Source organism: Mauremys mutica, chromosome 6 (genome assembly GCF_020497125.1).
Source record: "Mauremys mutica isolate MM-2020 ecotype Southern chromosome 6, ASM2049712v1, whole genome shotgun sequence".
In the NCBI taxonomy this organism is placed as follows: Eukaryota; Metazoa; Chordata; order Testudines; family Geoemydidae; genus Mauremys; species Mauremys mutica.
In genome coordinates this window covers 66,965,489-66,992,303 of record NC_059077.1, presented here as the reverse complement: position 1 = coordinate 66,992,303, position 26,815 = coordinate 66,965,489, and the positions used below count along the sequence as shown (strand labels likewise).

Below are 26,815 nucleotides of genomic sequence, written 5' to 3'. Positions count from 1 at the left end.
ACTGAGGTGGGTGAGGAGACTGGAACTGGGAGTCCAGAAGGGTGAGACTATCACTTGCTGGAGGAGACTGGGAGTGGAGATTGGGACTGGCTAGTTGAGGAGAATGGGATGGGGATGAGGTACCAGGGGTGGGGAAGAGACAGGATGAGACAGGGTCAGGTTGGAGGGGATGAGGCAGGAGTCACACTTGGGGGAGAGGGGGATGGACAGAAGAGCCTATGCTCATGGGAGCACAATATGCTACAAAGCCTGGAATAGAACCCAAGATTCCCAAGTCTCACCATTCCTCTGCTGTCAGCAAATATCTCCCCTTAGCAATGTGTCCCTCCTCCTCCAGTGCTTGTCCACATAGAGGATTATAACTTATTACTGCTCTCAGTTACTCCATTCGCTCAAGTGGCAAAAGCCCGTGCACTGGGGCTAACGGTATCACTCTGATGATGACTCATGTGGGTGGCAACCGGTTGCTATAATGGAATTCCTGTATTTTCAGTTCGCTTTTTTAAAAACTTAAGAAATCACATTAAAAATACTAGAAACATTAAGATTCAGTCAAGAACTCAAAAGTTAGGAAGTACCACAATTAAGGTTGACTGTGTAACCTTAATTTGGGCTCCTTAGAGTACATATTATGATACAGTCTAATTACATGACTATATACCATTTTTTTTCCTATGGAATTTGTCTAATTCCTTGCACAGATTGGACCTACTCTGGGGATGAATCAGGGTTGTGCAGTGATGGAGGCTGTTGCCTGTAGGACCACTGCCTTCTTTGTTGCAAATGATGAGAGGTGTGCAGGGAATGACCGGAGGGACTGCAGGAAGAGAAGGGATGGTTCTCTAAGTTAAGGCTGTTGAGTGCTGCCCTGGAGAAATGGATTCTGTCCCTGCCTCTGCCAGAGAGTTCCTGTGTGATTCTGGGCAAGTCATTTAACCCAGCATTTTTACAGGTCACTGATTATGTGCACGTCAGTTTCTGGGGACTGATGAGATAGCTCTTCTGCAGATTAGACCCTAGGCTGAGTGCTCATAGCTGCAACTGAAGTCAATGGAGCTGTGCTTTGAACATATATAGTGCTATATGAAAATGCTACAAATACTCTGAAAAGTTAGGTCCTAGTCATTTCAAATTGGGCATCCAAAATGACCTTAATCTCTCTGTGCCTCAGTTTCCCACATGTAAAATGGTGATATCATCCCCTCACCTCCTATGCGTGTTATGAAGATAAATTCATTAATGTTTGACACATTCAGGTACCACAGCGATGAATGACATAGCAAAGCCCAGGAGGAAATTAATATTTCTCTCTTCAGAACAGGGTTTTAACATTGTGCAGTAAATAAGCCTAGGGCCATACACTGAACAATGGGGATAAACCAAAATACTGAATAGCTGCTCTTTAAATGAGCATCATCCATTCTGTGTACTGAATGAGGCAGGGATCCTGTGGAAAGATAGTATGTAATGTAATTTCAGACTGTATCACAATGTACATGTACAAGGGGGTTGAACTAAGGTTAAATTAAAATACAAAATAGACCACAAAAAAAACCAAACTAACCAAAAAAATCAAAACAACACAAAAAACAACCACACATACCCAGGAAAGCTAGTTATGTCACTGGATTGCTTGGGCCAAATTCAGTGGTAAATCTAAGTGAGTTTAGCTTTAGAGAAAAGTACACTTTCCTATCACTTCATGATGTATCACACATAAACCCACTCTCTACACTCCCTTATGCATACACTTGCACCTATTTAACACTACGTAATTTATATATCTCTGAATTGGGTCCACTGGTTACAATCCTGCTCCTACTGAAATCAATTGTAGAACTCCCAATTATTGTATACAACAGCTGGACTTTAATCTGGTATGTACAATGCATTCCAGTAATTTATCTGAATAATGATCCCATTTGCAGATGAGATACATTCAACGATATTTCAGATGGAAGGCAAAGACACAGAAATGAGTGACAGTCATACAATACACTGCCTCTTGTTTGCATTACACTGTAACCAGGCTCATCATTTTACAGTAATCTCCCATCTAATCAATAAGTGTCCTGATGCTACAGAGGATTAGTGCATCTGCTGTCATGTTCTAGGCAAATATGACAGGTAACACAAAATAAAGATAAGAAAACAATGAACTGCATAGAAAGTAAAGAGCAGTGCTATTAGTTAAATAGAACAGTAAACTCCAGTATCAGTTATCTTAGTTTTGAAAAACAAATATTTTGCATGCTATCTTGTTTTTTTTAAATGAGAGAGATGCATTAAAGCTCAAGAAACTAATGTTTTGAAAAAGTAGCTGCTTGCCTGTGGGTGGAGTGGCTGCATCGTGTTATACAGCTAGCGCAGAGACACCAGCCTAAGAATATTCTTAGAACCGTATTCATGCTCAAGGCTGGCAGAGGTGGATTAGATTACAGCAGTAGAATCTTTGAGTGCTCTATTTAAGTGGATGGGAACGGACTGCTGTCCTCTTGACCTCCTCACCCCCATTTGTCTGCTTCTCCCACCATCATATTTGTGCTGGCTTCAGTGATGCCCTTTTCCCATGGAATGCCCTCCCTCCATTGGTCTGTAAGGTCAGTACCCTACCAAGAGCTACCAAGATATGTAGTAGAAATTAGGTAACTAATAACAACAAGTCTGAGGAGCAGTCAGAGGCAACTAATATTTATTTATAAAACAAACAATATATTTAATTCACATAAAATGTACATGTTTTGACTATCTTTGTTCCCAACTTTTGCATATGTCTTGTCTTCTTAGCATATCATGGGCACTACTGGAATGTAAATAAAAAATAATAGCAATCTACTGACATACAGAAGGTTTATGGGTCAGATACTCTGCTGTGCTAGTCTCTACTGATATAGTATGGGGGCAAGTGAATGTCAGGGAGCTGGTAATGGTTCTGTGATCATAGGTCTAATTTCACACCAGCCTTGAGGGAGTTTAAGTGTCATCCACAAACTTTATCCGGAGTGATTTTGTGTTTTCTTCCAGGTCATTGATAAAAATGTTAAATAGTGCAGAGCAAAGAACAAGTCCGTGTGAGACCCCACTTAAGGATGACCCCCAGTTTACATTTACACTTTGTGACCTATGAGTTAGCCAATTTTGAATCCCTTTAATGTGGGCCATGTTGATTTTGTATCATTCTAGTTTCTTAATCAAAATTTTGTGTGGTATCACATCAAATGCCTTACATAAGTATATTACATCAATACTATTGTCTTTATTCAAGAAAACCTGTAATCTCATAACAAAGAGCTATGAAAATGTTTGACAGGATCTGTTTTCCATAAAGCTCTGTTGACTAGCATTAATTATATAACTGTCCTTTAATATTTTTAATTATTGAGACCCATATCAGCCGTTGCATTGTTTTGCCCAGGATCAATGTCAGACTGGCAGGCCTGTAATTACCCACATTGTCCTGTTTACCCTTCTAAAATAGTGGCACAATATTAGCTTTCTTCTGGAACTTCCTCAGTGCACCAAGACTTCTTAAAAATCATCTAGAGAGTTCTTCAGCCAGCTTTTTTAAAACTCTTGGATGCAAGTTATCTGGACCTGCTGATTTAAAAATGTCTAACTTTAGTAGCTGCTGTTTAACATCCTCCTGAGTTACTGGCGAAATTGAAAGTGTTTCATCATCATACAATATGCCTTCATCATCTGTTTTTCCCCCCCAAACATAGAGCAGAGAAAAACACTTCTGCCTTTTCTGCATTATTAACAACAATTCTGCCATTTCCATCCAGTAATAAACCAATATAATTGCTAGGATTCTATTTGTTGCTTACTGTACCAAACTCTGCTGGCCACAAGTTCTCTTGTGTCCTTTTGGTTCACCTATCAATTTACTACAATTACTAGCTTCTGGTTTATATTCATTACTATCAACTTTTCCTTTCTTCCATTTTATGTGTGTATGTGTTTATATGTAATATAATTAATATATTCATTTCACTTCCTTTCTAAACCAGGTTTGTTTGTTGTTGTTTTTTTAAATCATTATGGGCTTCTTTCACAATTGTGGCACTCTGGGCTTCAAATAGAATGTTCTTAAACAGTTCCACATTATCATTCACACTTTTCTTTTAAAATTCTTTCTCCCAGTTGATTTGGCTCCTACTTATTTTCAGCTTTGTGAAATTGGCCCTTTTAAAGCACAAAATATATATATTGCTGGTTTGCACTTTATTCTGTTTGAACATAAATGTGTTCAAGCCATGATCATTTGTACTTAAGCTACCACTAATTTTTAGTTCCGTGGTTTCTTTATCTGTTAAGAGGAAGTCTCATACAGGAGAATTCCATGTTGGATGTCTAACTTTTTGAATTAATAAACTGCCATCTATTATATTCAGAAATTCTAAGGACATTTTAATACTGGCAGCAGGAGACCTGCAGCACATGTCACTCGGATTGAAGTCCCAGAGCTCTTTTTCCTATACATTATAGATGGATACTTAAGGAGCAGGTCATCCTGTTCTCTGGTGTGATTTGGTGTTCTGTACCAGACATCAGCAGGTGCCCCATCTTGGTATTGTATCTAGGGCAACCAGACAGCAAGTGTGAAAAATCGGGATGGGGTGGGGGGTAATAGGAGCCTATATAAGAAAAAGACCCAAAAATGGGGACTCTCCCTATAAAATCAGGACATCTGGTCACCCTAGCTGTATCTGTTAGGACACTGATCCATAAGGATTCAAGATAATTTTCCTCTGAGTTGTCAGTGACTTGGAAACAGATAATGTTTTTGACAGTGCCACTCCTCCCCTTTTGCCCAGTTGATGTTTCCCATATAGGTTATAACCAGTGATTTTAACATTCCAATCATGGAAATCTTCCCACAAGGTTTCAATACCTACTAGGTCAAATTCCAATTCCTGTTGATATGGTGGCTCATCACTGTTCTGCCACCTTCTCTGTCTCGCTCATTTTCTGCCCTGCTTCTTCTCCCTCATCTAAACTTACTAGAACACTATAGCAAATCATCAGTAATGTTAACTGGAATTGAAATACTAAGGTATAAAATTGGTCCATTTTACGATCATCAGAGAGGACCCAACCCTACAAGGTGTAGAACAATCTTGATCCCCACTGACTTCAGAGGGAGGTTGCACACTCCGAACCTTTCAGAATTTGGCCTCTATCTAAGATCCCTCTTATTTCCTCCTACGAATGCTTTCAACACATTTCAGGAAACAATCCCTGATAGTGATCCAGCAGGAAGCACCAGCTCGGTGCACATCAGCTCAGCAGTGTAAAACCATCTCAGCTTCCCATCTTCAGGTTCTTTCCTGTCCTTGCACAAAATGCACCAAGTAGTAACATTGTGTAGTTTCCTATTTGTTAGAGATCTGACATCTTGCTGCTTATAACCATGGACACAATGATTAAATAGTGGGTGAAAATGACAATAATTGCTGTAGTGCAGTTGCATGTAGCAGCTAGTTTACTGAGCCCCCATATGAGCTAAGTCATGCATAATGCAAGAGAGTACTTCCTTTTCTGAATATCAAATGAAATCTCATATGTAAACAGTGGGGAAAAAATCCTGTAGTTCTCAGTGGGCTAAGGAATTCATTTCAGCAAGGCCAACTGAAGCTCTTGTAACCAGCATAATTAAAGAGGAAATATGCTAACAGCATCCAATTTGACAAGAAAAATAAGGTTTCTTCAAATCAAACCTAAATCCTTTTAAAATTTAACTCCATCCAGAATTGTGCAGAGCTAATGCATTAGGAATGACACAGCTATAACTGGGTGTCACTGCATCAAGGATTAGATTTTGCAGAAAAGTAGAATACAGTTGTTCTAGAGATAATCTGGAAAAAAACATAATTGCACATTGACTACTATATGTAAAAATGCCTCACCAATTGCAACATTCCAACGCTATCTGGCTTTGTTGTGGGTTCTTATACATGGTACTTGCACTTATTCTGTCTGCTCCAGTTGTAGGCTCTGATAAACTAATCTCTACCTACTGCTACAAATATTTTCACAGCGACTCATTAACACCATATGATAATGTTTGTAATGCTTATCATGTGAACTGAAAGAGAGTTTCATAGAATAGGTGACTCCTACCCATTATTACTACTGCTCATGTCTATGCTGCTACTCCAAATAGTTAAGTGTTCCACCTAAGCCCATGGTCTTTTTTTCTATATTCAAAGTTAGACCAGTTTAATAAAGCTGTGATTTGAAAATGATTTCAATAAACTGGTGCAAAACACAGTGTGGACGCTCAAGTTAACTTAAATCAGATTTATATTGATTTACCTTAAATCAATTCCTTACCAAATTAGGATAAATCAATATAAACCAGGTTTAAATTGAATTAAGAATGTCCACATTGTGTTTTGTACCAAGTAAATTAAGTGGGTAAAAAAAAATAAATCACAATTTTCATTAAACCAGTGTAACACTGACTATAGACAAGGCCTCATATTTGTTAACTACTATGTGCCTCTCTAATGTGAGATGGGATTTCTGGAAATGTCTTTATAGAAGAATACAAGGCAGATCTTCTGCTGGTGTAAATTGTCCATTAACGTCAATGGAACTACTATAATAATTTACAATAGCTAAGGCTCTGCCACAATATAACTTGCATTAGAGAGGAAGGGGTAAAGCTGGATATAAGAGAACAAGGTCTGAGATGTACTCCAGGGCACATTTGTGGCAGGTCTTGAGACAGGGAAACAAATTTTGTTATAAGAAAATAATGGACAACAAAATGATTATCGGAATCCCAAAAAGTGGGTCCCAAAATGCACAACTGCCTGTGTTCCTCTTCAATACACAAACCACAGATCTGAGGTTTACACTAATAACTTATGACCTGTGTGTAGCAAATCTCCTCTAAGAGAGTCTTTCGTTCTTTCCTATCAATCAGACTCTAATTTCTTATATTAAGGAGATAATGTAACCTATTCTTTTACAAGAAAATGAAAGCAGATCACTGATCTTATTTATGCTTTATATTAAAAAATTGCATTTCCAAGATTTTGTATTAAAATAATTTGTCAGCAATATATATGTGTATATATACACACACACATATATATATGTGTGTGTGTGTGTGTGTGTGAGAGAGTGTGTATGTATATAGTACGTACACACCCCCACACACAGAAAATCCTGTTTTCTTCCCCTTCCCAGAATGTATTGACTGAAATCATTCCACAAACAGGGCCGGCTCTAGACCCCAGCACGGCAAGCATGCGCGTGGGGCGGCCCTTTCCCGGGGGGGCGGCAGGCTGGGCCAGCGGACCTGCCGCAGTCATGCCTGCGGGAGGTCCACCGGAGCCCCGGGACGACCGGACCTGCCACAGGCATGACTGCGGAGGGGGCGCTCGTCCCGCGGCTCCAGTGGACCTCCCGCAGGCATGACTGCGGACGGTTCGCTGGTCCCGTGGCTCGGCTGGACCTCCCGCAGGCATGACTGCGGCAGCTCCAGCGGAGCCGCCGGACCTGCGAACTGTCCGCAGCTGCGGGAGGTCCAGCCGAGCCGCGCGACCAGCGGACCCTCCGCAGTCATGCCCGCGGGAGGCCCGCTGCTCCCGCGGCTTCGGGGCGCCTCCCGGGCATGACTGCTTGGGGCGGCCAAAAAAGTAGAGCCGCCCCTGTCCACAAATATGCTGCACAACAAGAGAAAACAAATCAGCCTAGCATTAATGTTGCCACAGGACTAACAGAAGTCACTCATTCTCCCATAAAGAGAAGGATCAGAACAACAGATGTACGGCATGCAGAATGCACAATGACCTTCAACTGTCAAAAACCTTCTTCAGAAGCGTTTAATTTATGCAAAATACAATAACTGCAATACTGACCACTAAAAAACCAAGTCATTCTTATTTAGATACCAAACTACAGAGTTAGGTGCCTAACTTTAGGCTTCCCTGTTTGAATATTTGGGCCTAAACTGGGCAAGACAGTTGTGTAAACAGTGCATAACACTGTAGAAACCTTATTTGCCTAAAACAATTTGGGACACTTTGGATCTTACAATCCTTTGTCAGTTATATCTCTGACTACAGAACAGTATTGAGTTTAACATCGAATATTTTGATGATTATGAACCATTTCAATCCAGAAATAGGGCAAACAAACTTCTTTTTCTTTTGAGTGGGCAGGCCATGCCTCTCCCACTCTCTGGGCCCAACAGCTCACCATTTCTTTTCTGCTTAACTGCATGGCAGACTTCCAGATGAGAATCTGGATATGAATCAGCAGCAATGGCATTTGAATCATGGCACCAAAAATGTTGGAGGCTGAAGTCTCCAGAAACCCTGGTGCAGTTGTGCTCCTTGCTGTTACAAGGCAGCTCAATCGCAATCATGTGCTTTGATTTCTTTTTGGCTCACTGTGTCTGCTCTTTTGAAAAGACAATTGCTTCTATTTTCAACTTGCATCAGAGCACAATTCTATTTTATTCTTTTCTGTCCAGATTTTTGTGGCATACTCCTCACTGTATAATATCTAAGCACACTAGTAATTTTATTTACAATATAGTTTAGTAAGTGCACTATTCCCCAAAAGGAAATACATACAGTGTGCCAGATCCTCTGCTGCATCTGAGGAGCTCTCAGCTTTGTGCTTCCTCATTCCTGTGGTGCTCTGAGCCAGGCTGGGTCCCTGGGCTGCGCTAAGTTACACCAGTTGCCAAGATATTATGGCAACTGGCACTTGCCAGGGCATAAGGACAATTCTGCAAGCCAGCTAAACCAGCTTTAGGGCAGCTATTCAGCAGCCGAGTGGGGGAAAGCTCCCCTAATGCAGCCCAAGAACGTACAAAGTTCATAACAACTACGTTTATATCCAAAATCTTTGTGGGATAATTGTATATCCTTAAGTATTTATTAGGGGCAAATACAATCTGGCATTGCCTATGATATTTCTAATGTAGATCTTTTCTACAGCTCATAAGTGCTTTATTGTTATTTATTTAGATATGAAGAACACTATTTTACATGGTCTTTGTCCTTAGGCACTTAAAATCTAAAGAGGCAAAACAGATATGAAAGACAAGGAAAAGCTTTATTTACTGTATCTAACCAAGATTTAAAAAGAATTACCCATTATTCAATGTGTCCAGATATCACTTGGAGTAATATGTTTATCCTGTATAAAGTATCTTAAAAGGGATACTTAAGCAGTCTAAGTACAAAGTTACATTTTTATTGGGGGATATCAATAATGAATCAAGTTATTAAAACACCGAAACATGGAAATGGAAATATTGCCCTTGAGCTTTTTCAACCCAAACACAACACTGTGTTAGAAATATGGCACATAAATGATCATAAATGGCCCATCTAGTTTCATTGTCCGTGCTGAGTGAAATGCAAAAAATAAACAATGTCTAAAATAAATGATTTTTACAATTCTTTCATTTTTAATGAGTGTTTCATAATATCGCTTGGCTAAATTACTGCATATATATGACAAATGTATTACTTAAATCGTCTCTGTACTCCTTCAACCTTCAAATCATTTAAATACCACTAAAATATAACCCATATAAAACAAATTAAGAATCTTTTCACTTTCTGTTAGCACAGTTCAGAATGTCAGAAAAATCTGTGGCCTTGAAAATGAAACATCAAAATACCATATTTTATATTTCACTTGGTATTACTGTCTAAACTTACAGGATGTAGGTGATTATTCCCAAAGACCACATGTCCACCTCTGGGCCATAAGCACATCCACGTAGAATCTCTGGTGCTGCAGATGATAAAAACATTGTCACTAAAGCAAAAGTTTAATGCAGAAATAAATAATACTAATAAAGGTCAGGAATTTCAGACATGTCTGACTTCTTAACTCAGAATGTAATTGCAATGTGTCCTCTTCAAGTACTGTAGAACAAATAGGGTCTAATCTTGAAAGCCTTTACTTAGGTAAAAAGCGACAAAGAGTCCTGTGGCACCTTATAGACTAACAGATGTATTGGAGCATAAGCTTTTGTGTTGGAGCACGAAAGCTTGTGCTCCAATATGTCTGTTAGTCTATAAGGTGCCACAGGACTCTTTGTCGCTTTTTACAGATCCAGACTAACACGGCTACCCCTCTGATACTTTACTTAGGTAAAACTCCCATACACTGAGTAAAGAGCAACAGGAATTTTCCCTGAGTAAGGACAGCTGGCATGAACCATAACTTGTAAAGTCAAGAGTGCAATTTAACTTTGATCTCCAGTCTGATTTTAGAGAAGAAACCAGATCCATGAAAGGGATAATGGGCAGAAGTACTGTAGCTTGAGTTTTACTGATTACATGACATTTATATTGTTTTAATAGTTCCAGTAATTCTGAAGTTAAGTTGGCTCTATAATTAAGGCTGAAACCCACTCTCCATTACAAGTCCTATGTCGGACCCCATCCATGTCTCTCTGTGCCCAAATCTATTTGTTCTAGATTTTCTCATGTTCGGTCTCCCATGGGAGGAATAGGGTGCTGTTCACTAAAGACTGACACCCTTGGGCGTGGAAAGCTGCAAGAAGGATCACTCCAGAGTCAAGAACTTTTCCTTGAAAAAGCCCTGTTGCCCAACTCAAGGAGTTCAACCCTGGGAACAGACAGCAAGAGCATTCCAGTCAACTGGCACAGGGGAGAGGGAGCATTCCAGTAGGGCACAGGAGAGAGGGAGTCTCTGAGGAGACTCACAATTCTGAAATAGCAAAGAGAAGCCATTATTTACCAGAGGAGCTCAACCCATAGATGATGCTGAAGAATAGCCAAGAGCATGATGTGTGCTTCATGTAAGATATGCACTTGAAGCCTATGCTTGATATGAGATACATACTCCTGTTGTTATGCACACACCTTCATGCACACTACATATGCCATGATGTGCCTCCTTGAAAATACCCCTCTTTTCCCCACAGCTTTCAAACGTTTTGTGTTTTCCCCACTCTCTGCTAAGTTTCTGACCAGCCCAGTCAGCTGTTGTACTCCCCTGAACACCATTATCAGAAGCCTCTGACTCTGCCATCTGCCAACCAGCCATATCTTCCTGGGGCAAAGTAGCCTAATATCAGCGGGGGCGCCAAATCTCTCAGTGAAGCACAGGAACACAACACTTGACATGATGCAAAGATGAGACCCACCCATCCCTTTCCTGCATCCCTTGCCACATCAACCTTCAGTTTGCCCTCTTCTGAATATGCACTGCAGTATTGTCCTTCGTGAGGCCTATGGGCTGGAATAGTCACTACTGGCTCTCCTATAAGGGAACTCCCAGTGAAAGGATTTGCAAGAGCAAGAAGATAGTGAAGTCTCTTTGGGCCCATTCCAACAGTCCCTTATTCATCCCTCCTCCTCCCATCCCATGGGGTAAAGGGGATAGATTCCCCGGAGGACTACTGCTACACTCACAGCCTCCTGCACAGGCAGGCGAGTTTACGTGGCACAGAAGGCTTTGTGAAGACCCTCTGAACTTGGATGAATTTCACTGATAGTGCTATTATAGCATACAGTACTTTTAAAAAATATCATTTGCCTGCCAGACAAATGATAGAAAACAGCTAACACACTGACTTTACATGTTATATTTATGAAAATCTGAAAGTCATTCTTTGTAGTCTGTATCATTTTTATGTAAACTGTCATTTTGATTCTCCCATGGAGGCAAACCAATATCCTCCTGCAGACAATATGCACGTGAGCAGTAAGACTTTCCGCAAAGCTATAGCAATTAAAATATGGAGACTGAATCATAGAATATCAGGGTTGGAAGGGACCTCAGAGGTCATCTAGTCCAACCCCCTGCTCAAAGCAGGACCAATCCCCAGACAGATTTTTACTCCAGATCACTAAATGGCCCCCTCAAGGATTGAGCTCACAACCCTGGATTTAGCAGGCCAATGCTCAAGCCACTGAGCTATCCCCGCCCTCAATGAATCACTGAGACATCCTGAATAGCAAAATGCTCATGGCACTTACTTTGTGCTAAGAGAGGAGGAGGAAGAGAACAAACATACAAACACATATCTTGTATAACTTATATCAGAACCAAATGCCAGATCCACACTAAGCCCATCTCTACGTGGAATTACTTAGGAAAGTTAAGGAGAGTCAGCTAACGGTATGAGGTCAACACACATCAATTAAAGCATGTTAAACCTCTGTGTGGCTGCTCTTATTCAGGAATAATGTGGCTTTGGGTCTCTGTAATTAATCCTTCTCTGAATCCTCCGAAAACTACTTTTGCCAGGGTGGTTTGTTTTGTTTGGTGGGGCTGGACTCAGCTATAATGGCAAAAGCCCAGTTTTGCTGGTATTAGCTGCATCACTAGGAATGCTTTGCTGTTTCAGTATCCTGGATTAGCATTACCGCTTTAGCACTCCTGGTGCAGACGTGACCTAATATGTCTTGTCCCAACCCCAGAAAGATGCACTATTTTTCCTCCTCTCTCTTGGGCTCTGTGGAACTTCAGGAAATTCAGTACTAGGAGTTTCAATTACATTTACCCAACTCTTGTAACTTTATTGTGACTATCGGGGTTATTCTTACTTTCTCTCCAAAGAGCTGTTATGGCTGGGGAAGGGGTTGGGATGAGCTCCCAACACCTATAAAATGTTTATAAAAGGCCGATGTCTAGGATGGCCTCTGACAGTCCAACTCCCCATCATTTGTCTTCATGTGGTGCAGATATTTTCATTAAAAGTGAGGTGTGTGAAAGACAGGCACCTGATGTCTTTAAAATAACTAGACATTTCAAGGCAGCCTACCTAGGAGAATGAAATCTCTGATATCAAGCCCCCATCCATGGATTAAATGAAACCCAGCATTAGGCAGTGGTGACATCAGCACTGCCTGTTGATGATCCACCAGGTTTATGGCAACAAGGTGGGAAGAGAGTGGGCATGTACTTAGTCTAACTGGGGAAAGTTCCTTTCACTGTGATGTGTGTCAGGGATGGCAACTGATATGCTAGAGGCTGGATATAAGAAGGGGTGAGGCTGGCCTGTATGCCTCCTGCCAGGGACTACTGCTAATGATCTTTCTGCCCTCTGCCAGAGGTTCACCCACGTCAAGCTTGGCAGCTCTGGGCCAATTAGATTTCTGGCAGCCAGTGTCTGAACTGCCCTCTAGAGGGTCAGAGGACCAGTGGTCAGCGTGAAGAATCAGACTAAAAGCAGTGACCTGCAAAGCCAAAGAAGCCCCATATTTCAAAAGTGGCGACACTGGGTATATCCAGTGTGACATGTCAAGGTATAGAAGTCACTGATGTGATGGTAAGGAGAGGTTTCAATGTGATGGATGGGGAATGCAGCGAAGGGTTTGGCCTTAGGTTTTAAACACTCCTATGCAGGTGACAAAAGGGGGCATAACAAAGTGTGGGTGGCAGGGAGAGGAAAGCTGAGGAAGATGGTGTGTGCAGTTATTAGAGTAAGTGACAGACTGATGGCTGTTAAAAATTCAAAGTGTGTCATGTTTCTGATATTGGTGTAGGCATCTCAGCCCGGACGTGATGAAGAGGAGGAGACTTCCTACCAAGATCTGCAGGTGTTAGACACAGCAGCCCCCAGCAGCTGCTGGTGGTGCTGGGTGATCTGAATGCACACACAGGCAGAAACAAAAGAGGGTATGAAATGTGTTTGGGAAAATGCAGCCTAGGCACTATGAACGATGAAGGGAAAAGGCTACTGTATTGCCAAACAACGTATAGCCAATACTTGATTCCAAAAGAGGGTGTGTCAGTTAGTTATGTACATCAGTGGTGGAAACAAAAGCCATATGATGTTGGTGAGGAAATCTCAGTGGTGTAGAGTTATGGGCTGCAAATCGATACCTAGTGAGATTGTAGCACTGCAACACAAACCTCCCATGGCAATGATTGTGGTAGAGTGCTGGACAAGGAGGAATTAAGCTCAAAAGAAAGACGATTTAAATACAGAAAGTTAAGAGAAGTGCAACAGAGAAGTTTGTGCAAAAAGTACAGAATATGTGTCCAGAAACTGATTTGCCACCAGATGACAAAGAGTAGAACCACCCCAAAAGAATGTGCATTGTGGAAGTGAAAAAAGTTTGTGGACAATGTAGATGGGGAAAACCAATAGCAAGAGAGAAGTAGCAGTGGACTGAGAAAGTGCAAGCAGTGATCCAAAACAAAACAAACAAACAAACAAAAACAGAGCAGCAAGAAAAAGAAATGAATCCATTGCTGGAAATAAAAACAAATACAAAGAAGCTGCCAAGTGAGCAGTGATAAAGGTCAAACAAAGTGCCCTAGATGAGCTGTATGCTGAGCTTGTAAATGACCCACAGGTAGCTGGCAAAAAGACATACGGCACTGCAGAAATGAGATGCAAACATGGGGAGGATGGTATTGCATATCATTTGTAAATGATGATCGGGGAGATTGTGCTACTAACACCTAAACAAGGAAAGGAGAGGAGGAAACAATACTTTGAGAGTCTCTTAAATGAGGCAAATCCCTTTAGGATGGAGTTGCCAATATGTGATCCAAATGAAGGGGACCTGATGAGAAGAAGATTTCAAAATGAAAGTATTAGGATTGAAGTCCAAGTCCATGCTGTGGCTGACAAAATCCAAGAAGCACAACGTCACTGGTTCAGACACATGCAGAGCATGAATGAAGGGGACATGATGAGCATAGCATGGCAGGAGAGGATGGTAAGAAAGATTCCAAAGAAAGCTATCACAGCGATGGATGAATTGCATCAAAGAATATGGTAAGCAAGTGGACCTTAGTGCTGCCTTGGACAGACAAAGATGGAGGATGCTTGCATGACCCAACCCTAATTGATGGGATAAGGGAAAAAAGAAGGGTTACTGGTCTGAAGCTCTGTTAGTCTGTTGAAGCAATTGCGGTATACAGTACATAGCATGGGACCAGCAATACAGGACTCAAGGGTTAATCCTGGGTCTGCCACCAATTCCCTCTGTAGCATTGTGTACATTACATAACCTCTCTCTCTTCCTCAGTGTTTGTCCTCTAGGAACAGAACTGAGACCACTGGCTCATTTCACATAGTGCACCAAAAAGATGGTCATCACTACATACCTGGGACGGTAAAATGGGGATAACATTTCCTTATCCAATAGGAGTGTTGTGAGTCAAGTTAGGGGTTCGTACAGCACTCTGAGGATGTAAAGTGCCACATAAATGCCAAATTCTACTGAACTGCTGTTGTCAGAAATTCACTTTGCAGAAACAATTAGCTGGGGATTCTAAATGGGTTGAGAAATTCCTTCCAGCTCCTGTTGACTCAGAGTTTTATATATGTTTAATGTTCCTTCCAAAATGAAAAATACAAAGAATTAGGTTTGAATCTGTTCGATGCTAAGGGCCCTCAATACCTTAGAGAGGCAATAAGCACACCAAGGATTGGACCCTTAATGACACATCACCACCACCCAGTCCCCTCTTCCCAATCACTGCCATGCAAACCTCCTGCTGCCTCCTTCCCTCTGCACATATATGCAGTACAAACAGCTGAATCGTCACCACTTTGGAGGCTGCATTATGTGTTTGCTTCCTCTTCTTCACACAATCTTTTATAGTTACAAAAATGGAAGCATAACAAATGGTTTCTAACACTGAGCAATAACTACAGCTTTTTGACATTTGCAGTTTAGTAGAAATGGCAGAAATTAGCATGGAGATTGATAATCAATACCTAAAATACAATTTTATGAGACAAAAGACTAAGAATAGCTTTACTTCCAAGGGATGTTTAGTTCCTTTGTTTGCCTGATAAAGATGCTGCAAAAACGAATGTATGTATTACTTGCATCCTATTATCCGTTACGTTACAAGCTAATAGCGTAATCTTGCTGCCTTCATCAATGTCTTCCCATTTCCTTTCGTTTCTATAGTAACAAACATCAGAAAGCACGGTCTGCAATATTGTAACTATCTGCTCCTTCTCTCCCTTTTCTTCTATATACCCTGTTTATGTTTATTCTCTTCAATCCACATTTTCATTAGCTAGTGACACTACTTCACAGCTATACAGACTTTACACTAAAAATAATCACTTCAAAGAGTTTGGATACATATAGAAGTTAACAGACAGGTTTACTCAGTGCTTCTTTTCTGATCAGGGGCACCAAAGACTATGTCTATACATCATTTTGGAGTGAGTGGGGAGCATGCCTCCCACCCTGGGTCAACAGACTTTGGCTGCTAGCGATTTATAAACAGCTGTGTAGACAGCACTTTGAAGTTGCAGCTCAGACTGGAGTTTGGGCTTTGAAGCCCACCCGCCCTCCCTAGCCTGAGCTGCAACTGCAAAGTGCTGTCTACACAGATATTTTTAGAGTGCTAGTGAGAGGACCACTAGCTCGAGTCTGTCAACCCAGGCTGAGAGGCTCACTCCTGCTTGCTCCAAAATGCTGTGTAGACACACCCCAAACTGCAATTAAGTTGAGCTGAATACATCCTATAAACCAAATCCTGCTCTGGAGTCAGGGAGTTTAAAGCCAGAAGAGACCATCAGATTATCTAGTCTGACCTGTATATCACAGACCATCACCGCCACCCAGCATCCACACACTAAAAACCTTTCCTGTGATGGTCTGGAAGTTATCAATAGGCACAAGAGAGTTACACCTGGCCAGGGAGATAAAAGGCCATAAGAGGAGGTTCTTTAGGAGCAAGAGAAAGATGAAGAAAACTGTAAGTCCGCTACATAGTGGGGAAGATGAGCTGATAAGTGAAGGAATCAATAAGGCAGAGGTGCTTAATGACTATTTTGCTTCAGTCTTCACTAAAATGGTTAATGGTGACAAGATACTCAACACAATTAATATCAACAATGGAGAAGGAGTGCAAGCCAAAACAGGAAAAGAACAGGTTAAAAATATTTAGATAAATTAGATATATTCACGTCAGGAGGGCCTGATGATATTCAACCTAGGAGACTTAAGGAACTAGCTGAAGCAACCTCTGAACCATTAATGATTATCTTTGAGAGCTCCCAGAGGACAGGTGAGGTCCCAGAAGACTGGAGAAGGGAAAACATAGCACCTATTTTTAAAAAAGGGAACAAAGAGGACCCAAGGAATTATAGACTTGTCAGTCTAACTTCAATTCCTGGAAAGATACTGGAACAAATTATTAAGCAATCGATTTGTAAGCAACTAGAGGATAATAGGATTATAAGAAGTAGTGAGCATGGACTTGTCAAGGACAAATCATGACAAATCAACCTAACTTCCTTTTTTGATAGGATTACTGGCCTAGTGGGTGGGGGGAAGAAATAGACATGATATATCTTGATTTTATTAAGGCTTTTGACACAGTCCTACATGACATTCTCATAAGCAAACTAGGGAAATGTGGTATAGATGAAATTAATATAAGGTGGATGCACAACTAGTTGAAAGACCGTACTCAAAGAGTAGTTATCAATGGTTCGCTGTCAAACTGGGAGAGTGTTATCTAGTGGAGTCTCACAGGAGTCCTTCCTGGGTCTGGCACTATTCAATATTTTCATTAATGATCTGGATAATGAAGTGGAGGGTATGTTTATAAAATTTGCAGATGACACCAAGCTGGGAGGGTCTGCAAGCACTTTGGAGGTCATGATCAGAATTCAAAACAACTCTGAATTCTGAATTTATAGTGGAGAATTGGTCTGAAATCATCAAGATGAAATCCAATAAAAACAAATGCAAAGTTCTTCACTTAGGAAGGAAAAATCAAATGCACAAGTACAAAATGTGGCATAACTGGCTAGGTGATAGTACTGTTGAAAAGGATTTGGGGGTAATGGTGGATCAGAGACTGAATATGAGTCAACGATGTGATGCAATTATGAAAAAGGCTAACGTTCTGGGTTGTAGTAACAAGTGTTGAATGTAAAATATAAATAATTGTCCTGCTTTGCTCAGCACTGGTGAGGCCTCAGCTGGAGTACTGTGTTCAATTCTGGGTGCCACACTTTAGGAAAGGTGTGGACAATTGGAGAGTCCAGAGAAGAGCAACAAAAATGATAAAAGGCTTGGAAAACCTGACCTCTGAGGAAAGGATTAAAAAAAGTGGGCATGTGCAGTCTTAAGAAAAGAAGATTGAGGAGGAGACCTGATAACAGTCTTCAAATATGTTAAGGGCTGTTATAAAAAGGATGGTGATTGATTGTTTTCCATGTCAACTGAAAAGTAGGACTAGAAGTAATTGGCTTAATCTGAAGAAAGGGAGATTTAGGTTAGAAGGTGGGAAAAGCTTTCTAACTCTAAGGACAGTTTAGCTTTGGAATATGCTTGCAAGGGAGGTTATGGAATCCCCACCACTGGAGGTTTTTAAGAACAGGTTGGACAAACACCTGTCAGGGATGGTCTAGGTTTACTTAGTCCTGCCTCAGTGCAGGGAGCTGGACTGGATGACTTCTCGAGGTCCTTTCCAGCCCTACATTTCTCTGAGTCTGACTACTATTATTTATTATTTGTATTGTAGTCGTGTCTGGGAGTCCCAGTCTGGACCAAGACCCCCGGTGGTAGGTGCTGTACAAACACAGAACAAAAAGGCAGTCCCTGCTCCGAAGAGCTTAAATCTAAGTAATGTATTGAGGAACATCTTGCTGCCCTAAGGAGCCATTTGTACCCCCAACTTGCATATGCTGCTGACTACAGCATATATACCAGCTACTTGCAGGACTTAATATAGCCTAGCAATAGACCATGGAAACACCTCATAACCAGCAGGCCCTGCTCTCTTGAGACTTTAGGGCCTCATCCTGCGAGGTCCTTAGCACCCTCAACCTCTATTGACTTCAGTGGGAGTTAAAGATTCTCAGCACCTTACAGGATTGGGACCTCAGTGAGGATGCCAGTGTGGTAGCTAGATGCCTGCAGTAGGCGTAGTGCCATCTCCCCCCTCCTGGCAGCTGGGGACAGGCATGAACTGCTGTGTTATTGGCAGTAACTTTACCTACTGCAGGGGAGAGCAGACACACATTGGTAACTCGGTCCTCCTGCAGGGAAGGGGGAATGCATCTACTGTGGCATTTCTAATCTCCAACCCTCCAGGAAGTATAGTGGGGGTCAGCAGGGACATTTCTATTTCCTTTCATCCTTGTCCTCCACAAGGGGGAACAGGAAGCAGCATTTCTTTGACACCCATCAATTCCTCTCCTCTGCTCCCTAAATACAAGAAGTCACAGGGCTCAAGAAAAAGATCCTAAAACTGTCAAGTATCAGAGGGGTAGCCGTGTTAGTCTGGATCTGTAAAAAGCAACAAATAGTCCTGTGGCACCTTATAGACTAACAGATGTATTGGAGCATAAGCTTTCATGGGTGAAAGCTTATGTTCCAATACATCTGTTAGTCTATAAGGTGCCATAGGACTCTTTGATAGCAGGGTCTGGAACATTTCAGTTCTTTATGTAGCGATGACCATTTTTGTGGTGCCCTCTATGAAATGAGCCAACGGTCTCAGTTGTGTTTCTAGCGGGCAAGTGCCGGCATTGCAGTTTACCAGCTGTTATTTGATGCTTCCAGTTTTGTTATCTTCCAAGTGCTCAGTAGCTCTTTTCTCTTAATATTTGTCCCATGAGTTAACGAGGGCCAGATGGTAAGACTTACGGGACGCTAACTGCTATGACTGCCTTTTTAATTTTTTCCAAGATTGGTAACACATTTGCTTTTTCTTTAATTGAAGAGTTTTGTTCCCTCATTTTGGTGCAAGGATGGCTTTGTATTTTGTCCTTTCTGCCTATACATTGTGTGTTATCTGTGTTTGGGATGCAAGCCAGTTAAAAATGTATGGTTACACTTTTCTATTACATATTAAGCATATGGAAATGATAGTCAGCTGTGTTCATTTTGTGGCTGACTTATTTTCTCCCCAAAGCACTGGACATACCACATTCAGCGCTTAATTATTCATGGCCTATTAGCATTACAGTTTCCTGATTCAGATCAGGACCTCCTCCTTCTACTCAGCAGCTTGGGAGCCTATTTTTGTCTGAGTAGGATTCTCTGTGACTTCTTGTTTAATGTTCAGCATCCAGGCTTTTTCTTTTTTATCCGTGTTAGTGGTGCCTTCTGTTATTAAAAGCCTCAGGCTTGTGGTGTATGAAAGTGTTATGATTTATTTCCTTTTACTGAAATACTGTGAAATCTAATATGAAAACCCACTACATACAATTTAAAATATGTAAAGTTACATTAAAAGCAGGTGTTGCCAGCAGTAATATATTATTTTCACATTATATTTTGTATTATTGCAATGCTTTGCCATTTAATAATTATGATTGACTATTTGAACAGTTTAATTAAACTCTACTTGCAAATGGTGTAGTCAGTTTGGCCTATTCCTGCAAAACTGAAGTCAATAGTAGCTTTGCCAATTATTTCCATGGATTCAGGATTAACTATCTGAAGAATGGGCTTCTTCCACGCCAGAATCCATCTTTCGTCTGAATTCAGTAATTAGAGCTAAATTTTCAGACAATAGAGGCTGACTTCAGCAAAGGTAAAAATATGGGTGCATCTGTAGTTGTACATGCAAATCAGTTATAATACATGCAAATAACTGCTTGCACGTGCAATTACTTGGTTTGTATGCAAAAATATGGGTTACACATTTTTCCATAGCCCATTTTTCCATTGCCAAGTCAACTTTCACTTTTGGAAAATGTAGACTTCAGTGAAGAAAAAGGAAACATACCAGAACAATATAGCTAACACGACTCATTTTATAAATTGCATGCTTAGTGCCCATGACTAATACAAGGTAAAACAGTGTCATTAAGACTCTTAAGAGAACTTTGGTCAAGGCTTGTCCAATATCATAACATAAAAACCAACATAAATATTGAATAACCTAAACTGAATAACTACTTAAGCAATAAAAGTTGTAGCTGCTATGTATTGTACTTCATGGGTTAGTCAGAAGCCAAGTGTTGCATTCAAGTTACATGTACAATCGTGCACCTGATTTGTTCATGCAGTTATTATGACTGCACATGCATATTAGTCATTTATGCAAATAAATGGCCAGCTAGATGTTATTGTGCAGGCAAGCCCCCAATTTGCATGCATAAATGCACTACCTATATATGCAAATCATAAACACAACTGCCTGAAAAAAATCATGTGTTGCATGCCTCCCCGCCTGAGGACACAGACTTGCCCTAGCTCGGCTCAAGCTAGAGCGCTAAAAATAGCAGTGTGGACGTTGCTGCATGGATGGAGGTTCAGGCTAGCCAGCAGAGCTGAGACCCAGGGAGTCAGGCGGGTTCGAGCTCAGGTGGCTAGACCGAGCCTCCGCCGGTGTCACAACATCCACACTGCTATTTTTAACACACTAGCCTGTGCTGAGCTAGTGCAAGTCTGTCTATCCAGGGTGTTAGGCATGACCCCAATTGCAGTCTAGACATACCCCCAGTGGCTGAATGTGGTTCTGTCATTAAAATTACAAGACAGAACTTCTATGTCTGAGATTTTGAGCAGGCTTCTGTAATCCTGACAATAGTAATTTTTGGTATGAAGGGCTAGAGAGGGATAGTGGTGTTTTCAGTAAGACTTATAATCACAAAGCATGGAGCTGGCCAAACTCATAAATGACATGTATTGTTTGTAAAAGTTTGACAAAGACTGAAAAACAGAGGTACATACATTAAACCTGTCTAAATTGTCATTATTATTTGTATTGCCCAGAAGTCCTGAGTAAGATCAGGGCCACTTCGTGTTAGACACCATACAAAGATGGGAAAATATGGTCCCCGCCACACAGAGGTTACTTTCTAAATGTACTTCTAAAATGGCATACAAAGGGGGCATACAGTTCTATCTACCTACATTAAGATATTTATAGTGCACTAATAGTATCTACACAGTAATAGCAATTTATGTTATTAACTGAGCCTAATCATCACGGTAGATCTGAAACAATCACGTTATTTAATTCTTATTTTATTTTGGTTAAAAATTGATTATGAAAAGGGTCCCAACCCTTCCACATCCCTCAAAGTGACAAGTACTCCCACCCCAATATTTCCAGTTGCCAAAATCAACCTTTAACAGTGTAGTCTGCCCCTTTAAGGCCATGGGGTCTGGCCCTTTTCTGGAGAGAAGCCCAGCAGGCAGCATCTAGTGATTGGGTCTGATGAGTCCCAGCCAAGGGATATAAAGAAGGGCCCCAGCTCTATGAGTTTGCCTGGGACCAGGAGAGGGACTGGGAGTGCACTCTCCAGTGGCTGTATGTAGCAGAAGACTGTGAGAGGGCAGGTTAGCCTTGCAGACACCCCTGTGGAAGGTCACAGATCTCAGTGAAAACAGGACTGGTTTTTGTTGTTGTTGTTGTTGTTGTTAAGTATCAGAGGGGTAGCCGTGTTTGCTGCTTTTACAGATCCAGACTAAGAGTCCTGTGGCACCTTATAGACTAACAGACGTTTTGGAGCATGAGCTTTCGTGGGTGAATACCCGCTTCATCGGATGCATCTGACGAAGTGGGGATTCATCCACGAAAGCTCATGCTCCAAAACGTCTGTTAGTCTATAAGGTGCCACAGGACTCTTTGCTGTTGTTGTTGTTTTTTTAATTGCTCTACTTAAATTTCTTTGTGTTAAAAAATAAAAAAGCGCCCTGAGAAAAAGGCTACAAACTGAACTGGGTGTGGCTGTTTGTTTATCCCAGGCTGGTGATCGGGTGCACAGCCACTGTAGGAAGCTCTCTAATTTTACCCCATAGTTATCAATCATATTGGTCCCAATTCTGCACTGCTCATCAGCACCTCTAAGTCAGGACCAGGACTCAAGTCGTGCCGGAATGCCCTGGAACTCCAGTCCGGCATTTTTCGTTGGCATTCTGCTACTTCTGGTAGCGTCACTTATAGTACCAGAAGTGTGTTCTGCCCCTTCTTTTTTTTATGCCTCAGTCACTGGCCAAGACTGTAGCATGTGATAAAGTGCTTTGCTTTCTTGAGACCTTAAGCTATCTCCCTTTCCTAAGCAATAATATTAAGATAGATAATTTGGTCTTTATTTAAAAACAAAAAAACAAACAGGTCACCTTAAGCTAGTTTCTACTACACTTAATTTTGGACTATCCATAATAGGAATTATTAAGGGCCCTATCAAGTCACACTAATGAAGTTGCCATTATACCTGACATGCCAATATAATCCATTATTTCAATAATTTGACATGGATTTTGATGAGATTTGTATAAGTAGGGCCCTACCTAATTCATGGTCCATTTTGGTCAATTTCACAATCATAGGATTTTAAAGATCATAACTTTCATGATTTCAGTTATTTAAATCTGAAATTTCATGGTGTTGTAATTTTAGGGGTCCTGACCCAAAAAGGAGAGTGGGGGGGGAGGTTCCGCAAAGTTATTGTACGGGGGGGGGGGTTGCAGTACTGCTACCCTTACTTCTGTGCTGCTGCTCGTGGCAGCGCTGCCTTCAGAGCTGGGCAGCTGGAGACAGGTGGCTGCTAGCCAGGAGCCCAGCTGTGAAGGCAGAGCCGCCGCCAGCAGCAGTGCAGAAGCAAGGGTGGCATGGTATGGTATTGCCACCCTTGCTTCTGCACTGCTGCTGGCCGGGTGCTGCCTTCAGAGCTGGGTGCCCAGCCAACAGCTGCTGCTATCCAGCTGCCCAGCTCTGAAGGCAGCGCAGAAGTAAGATGGCAATACCACAATGCCCCTAAAATAACCTTGCAATCCCCCTGCAACTCCCTTTTGGGCCAGGACCCCCAATTTGAGAAATGCTGGTCTCCTCTGTGAAATCTGGGTAAAAGCACACAAAAGACCAGATTTCACTAGGGGAGAGCAGATTTCACGGTCTGTGACATGTTTTTTTTTATGGCCATGAATTTGGTAGGTAGGGCTCTATGTATAAGTGGAATATTATTGTATAATGTATTAATTTTTATTCAACATCAGAGTACTGTCATGTAAATTATGAAATTATATTAGAAAATGCACTGGAATATTGGTTAGTGTGGCTTGGAACTATAGAGTATGTTAATTTTTCAAAAACATACACTAATGCCAGCTTCTGAATTCTAGTTTTTTATTTAAGCTGTTCAGGAGCCTCGTCAATCTTAAGAAACTTGCATTTACCAAACACAGAAACTGGAAAGTGTAAATAGTCTCTGAATCAAAGTCTAAGTCCAATATATTGTAAGTAATAAAGGAACATACCACAGTATCCTGGAGTTCCACAAACTGTCTTCATAGTCACTTGATCTTCCACAATCTTGGAAAGCCCAAAATCAGCTGTCAAGATTTGTAGAAACATAAAATAAAAAAGTTTTATTGTCTGCTTGTAATTGTGTAAAGTAAGCATAGATTCAACAGGGGGAAGCACTTCACTTTTCTTTTTGAAAATGCTACATTTAAGGAAAATCACTGTCATTTTAAGGAACAAATGAAAAGAAAAATTACTTCAAACGAATTTCATGGAAACAAAATTATACAGAAGCAAAATTTGTGTTGATGGATTAAATCCTCTTGCTCTAAGCTCACGAAAATATTTTTAAAGTACAACTTGTGCTAGCCGCCCTAAAGACAGTGGAACATACAGCAGCCAACAATGAAGAGTCAGATGCAGAGTCAATCATGTACTCAGAACTTCTGAACAGCGCATGGAATACAAAATACTACGAATACAAAATAAATAAATACAAAAGAGAAGATGTTTAAAAACTGGAGAGGGTATATGTTATAAAACAGAACACTATCCATTTTGTAGAGTATTTTCATGAAAATAGGGCCTTCGTTCTGATGATGTACTTAGTCTAGTGGTTCCTTTGGAAGATAAATTATTTTCCAAATGGATGGTTTTGTATCGTTAGAGAAATGTGCGTCTTTCAGTTCTGAAACACATCACCCACCTACTGGCAGGTCAAAAATTCTAATTACCCGATTCTCCTGTAAAACAAGAGGACAGTAACTTTTTTCTGATATCACTCCAAAAACCACGGTCCCTGGTAGTGCTCTTTCTAGGAGTGACACTGGATACATTGGGCTGAAGCGCTACCATTTTGGACTTTGACTTTTTCAGATCTTATCAACTAAGTTGGGAATGGCATGTGGTTAGATCCTACAAGGAACTGAACCTTCCAGCTACAATCCAGAAAAGCACTGAAGCAAGTGCTTAACTTCAAGCATGAGTGTTATCACATTGTTTTAAATAGAACTACTGGTGTGCTCAAAGTTACACCTCAGCTTAAGTGACTTGCTAGATCAGGGCCGGAGCCTCAGCACCTCGGATCAAGCCTTTGGGTAGTATTTCAAGAGCAGATTTCCAAGGAAAACTCAGGCTTTGCCAGAAGGGGATGTGAGCGACTCTGCATGTGGCACCCTTCCCTCTGAATAAATACTGAGCCGCCAGGAGCCAGCACGTTGTCATAGGTGGCACTTGCATGTCCCATCTTTCAAATGAGATTAGAACTTAAGACCTAACCACATGTGTTTCTTTTTCTATGAATGATCTTAGTATCTTGTTCTAATTCCAGTTTGGATGATGACATTCTGCCTTAAAAACTGAAGAATATAGTTTGTTTGTTTTTGTTTAACATGAATTTAAAAGTGAGTACTCTGAGCTGAGAACAAGAAGATAACAGTTGATATTGTGTTTTGAAAATGCAGATTTAGTAGTTACCATGGGCTGTACAAGAGCAGTGACAGATTAGCCACTAGGCCAATGGGGCCCATGCTCAGGGACCTGGCCCATTGGGGGCCCCTGAAAAAATGGGCATCCCCATTCCCTGACCCCCAGGTGCTCCTGCTGGGGAGCAGGGTCGGGACGCAGGGACTTGCCCCACTCCTTTTGCCAGCCTGGCGCTCCTGCTGGGGAGCGGGGGAAGCCCCCGTGCCCCAATCTCACTCCCTGGCAGGAGCACTGGGCAGGTGCCTGCGCCCCTGGCAGGAGTGCTGTGAGGGGTGCGGGATACTGCAGGTCCAAGCAGTGGAGAAGAGCCCCCACTTGCTTTGGCCCAGGGTCCCACAGAACCCTAAACCGCTTCTGCCTGCCCAGGACTCTGAGAACATATTTGTGTTTCTTGCACATGCGGAAGCCTATGCCACTGCGTCTTCACTTTTGGGTTTCCTTGTGAAAGGGAGACCATAAGGCTCAGAGATTCTTTTTCTTTTCTTTATAATATGTACAAGTCAGATCTCTTTCAGTTATCACATCAGCAATATCACAGCCTACATGGCTCATCAATTACCATTCTGCTGCTTTCTGCTTTATCATAGTACGGCACTGGGCTGCCATAAACTGGCACACAAACTGTATATTCCCTACATGGAAGTGGTGAATATTCATCTCTCAGAGGCTTAGGGTCTGACTTTCAAAGTTGTTGAGCACCCAGAGCTCTTACTTAGTCCAGCTGCAGTTGGCAAGTGCTCAGCGCTGCTGGAAATCAGGCCCTCAGTGAATGCCCTCTTCACCCTCGTTTGTGACAGACTGCGAATTCAGGTCAGCTTGTAGCTTATCTGGTTTCCTCTCATCTTTTTTCATACTGTCACCTATGCCTGGAATAACTTCTCTAATCTGTACCAAACAAACAACCTGCCTGTCCTCCTTCAAGCTCCTCAAAACTCACTCCTTTTGGCTTGCTTTCATTGCTTACCTCCACCTTTGCGCTCTCATTCATATTTGTCCCAAAACTGTAATGTATTGTCTAACAAAAAAGGAACTAACAAGCGGTGTATGTAGCTAGAATCTGATCTTGTAATCTTTCCCTACTGTGATCTTCACTCTCCCAAATCCCATTCTTCCTGTGTCTGTCATCTCTTGAGGTATTGCGCCTAATTTAGACTGTAAATTCCTCAGGGCAGGG

General features: G+C 41.5%; 1 protein-coding gene across 7 annotated transcripts in view; it reads right to left on the bottom strand.

Annotated features, from left to right (window-relative positions):
* Window positions 1–26,815, bottom strand: part of CAMK4 (calcium/calmodulin dependent protein kinase IV) — a 286,233-nt gene that overhangs the window by 12,227 nt on the left and 247,191 nt on the right. For all 7 annotated transcript variants that reach the window (XM_045022426.1, XM_045022422.1, XM_045022421.1 and 4 more), the window contains 2 exons: window positions 24,171–24,245; window positions 9,696–9,771 (listed from right to left, as the gene is read on the bottom strand). In XM_045022426.1, the coding sequence (XP_044878361.1) occupies window positions 9,696–9,771; window positions 24,171–24,245 (151 nt within the window). The remainder of the gene's footprint in view (window positions 1–9,695; window positions 9,772–24,170; window positions 24,246–26,815) is intronic.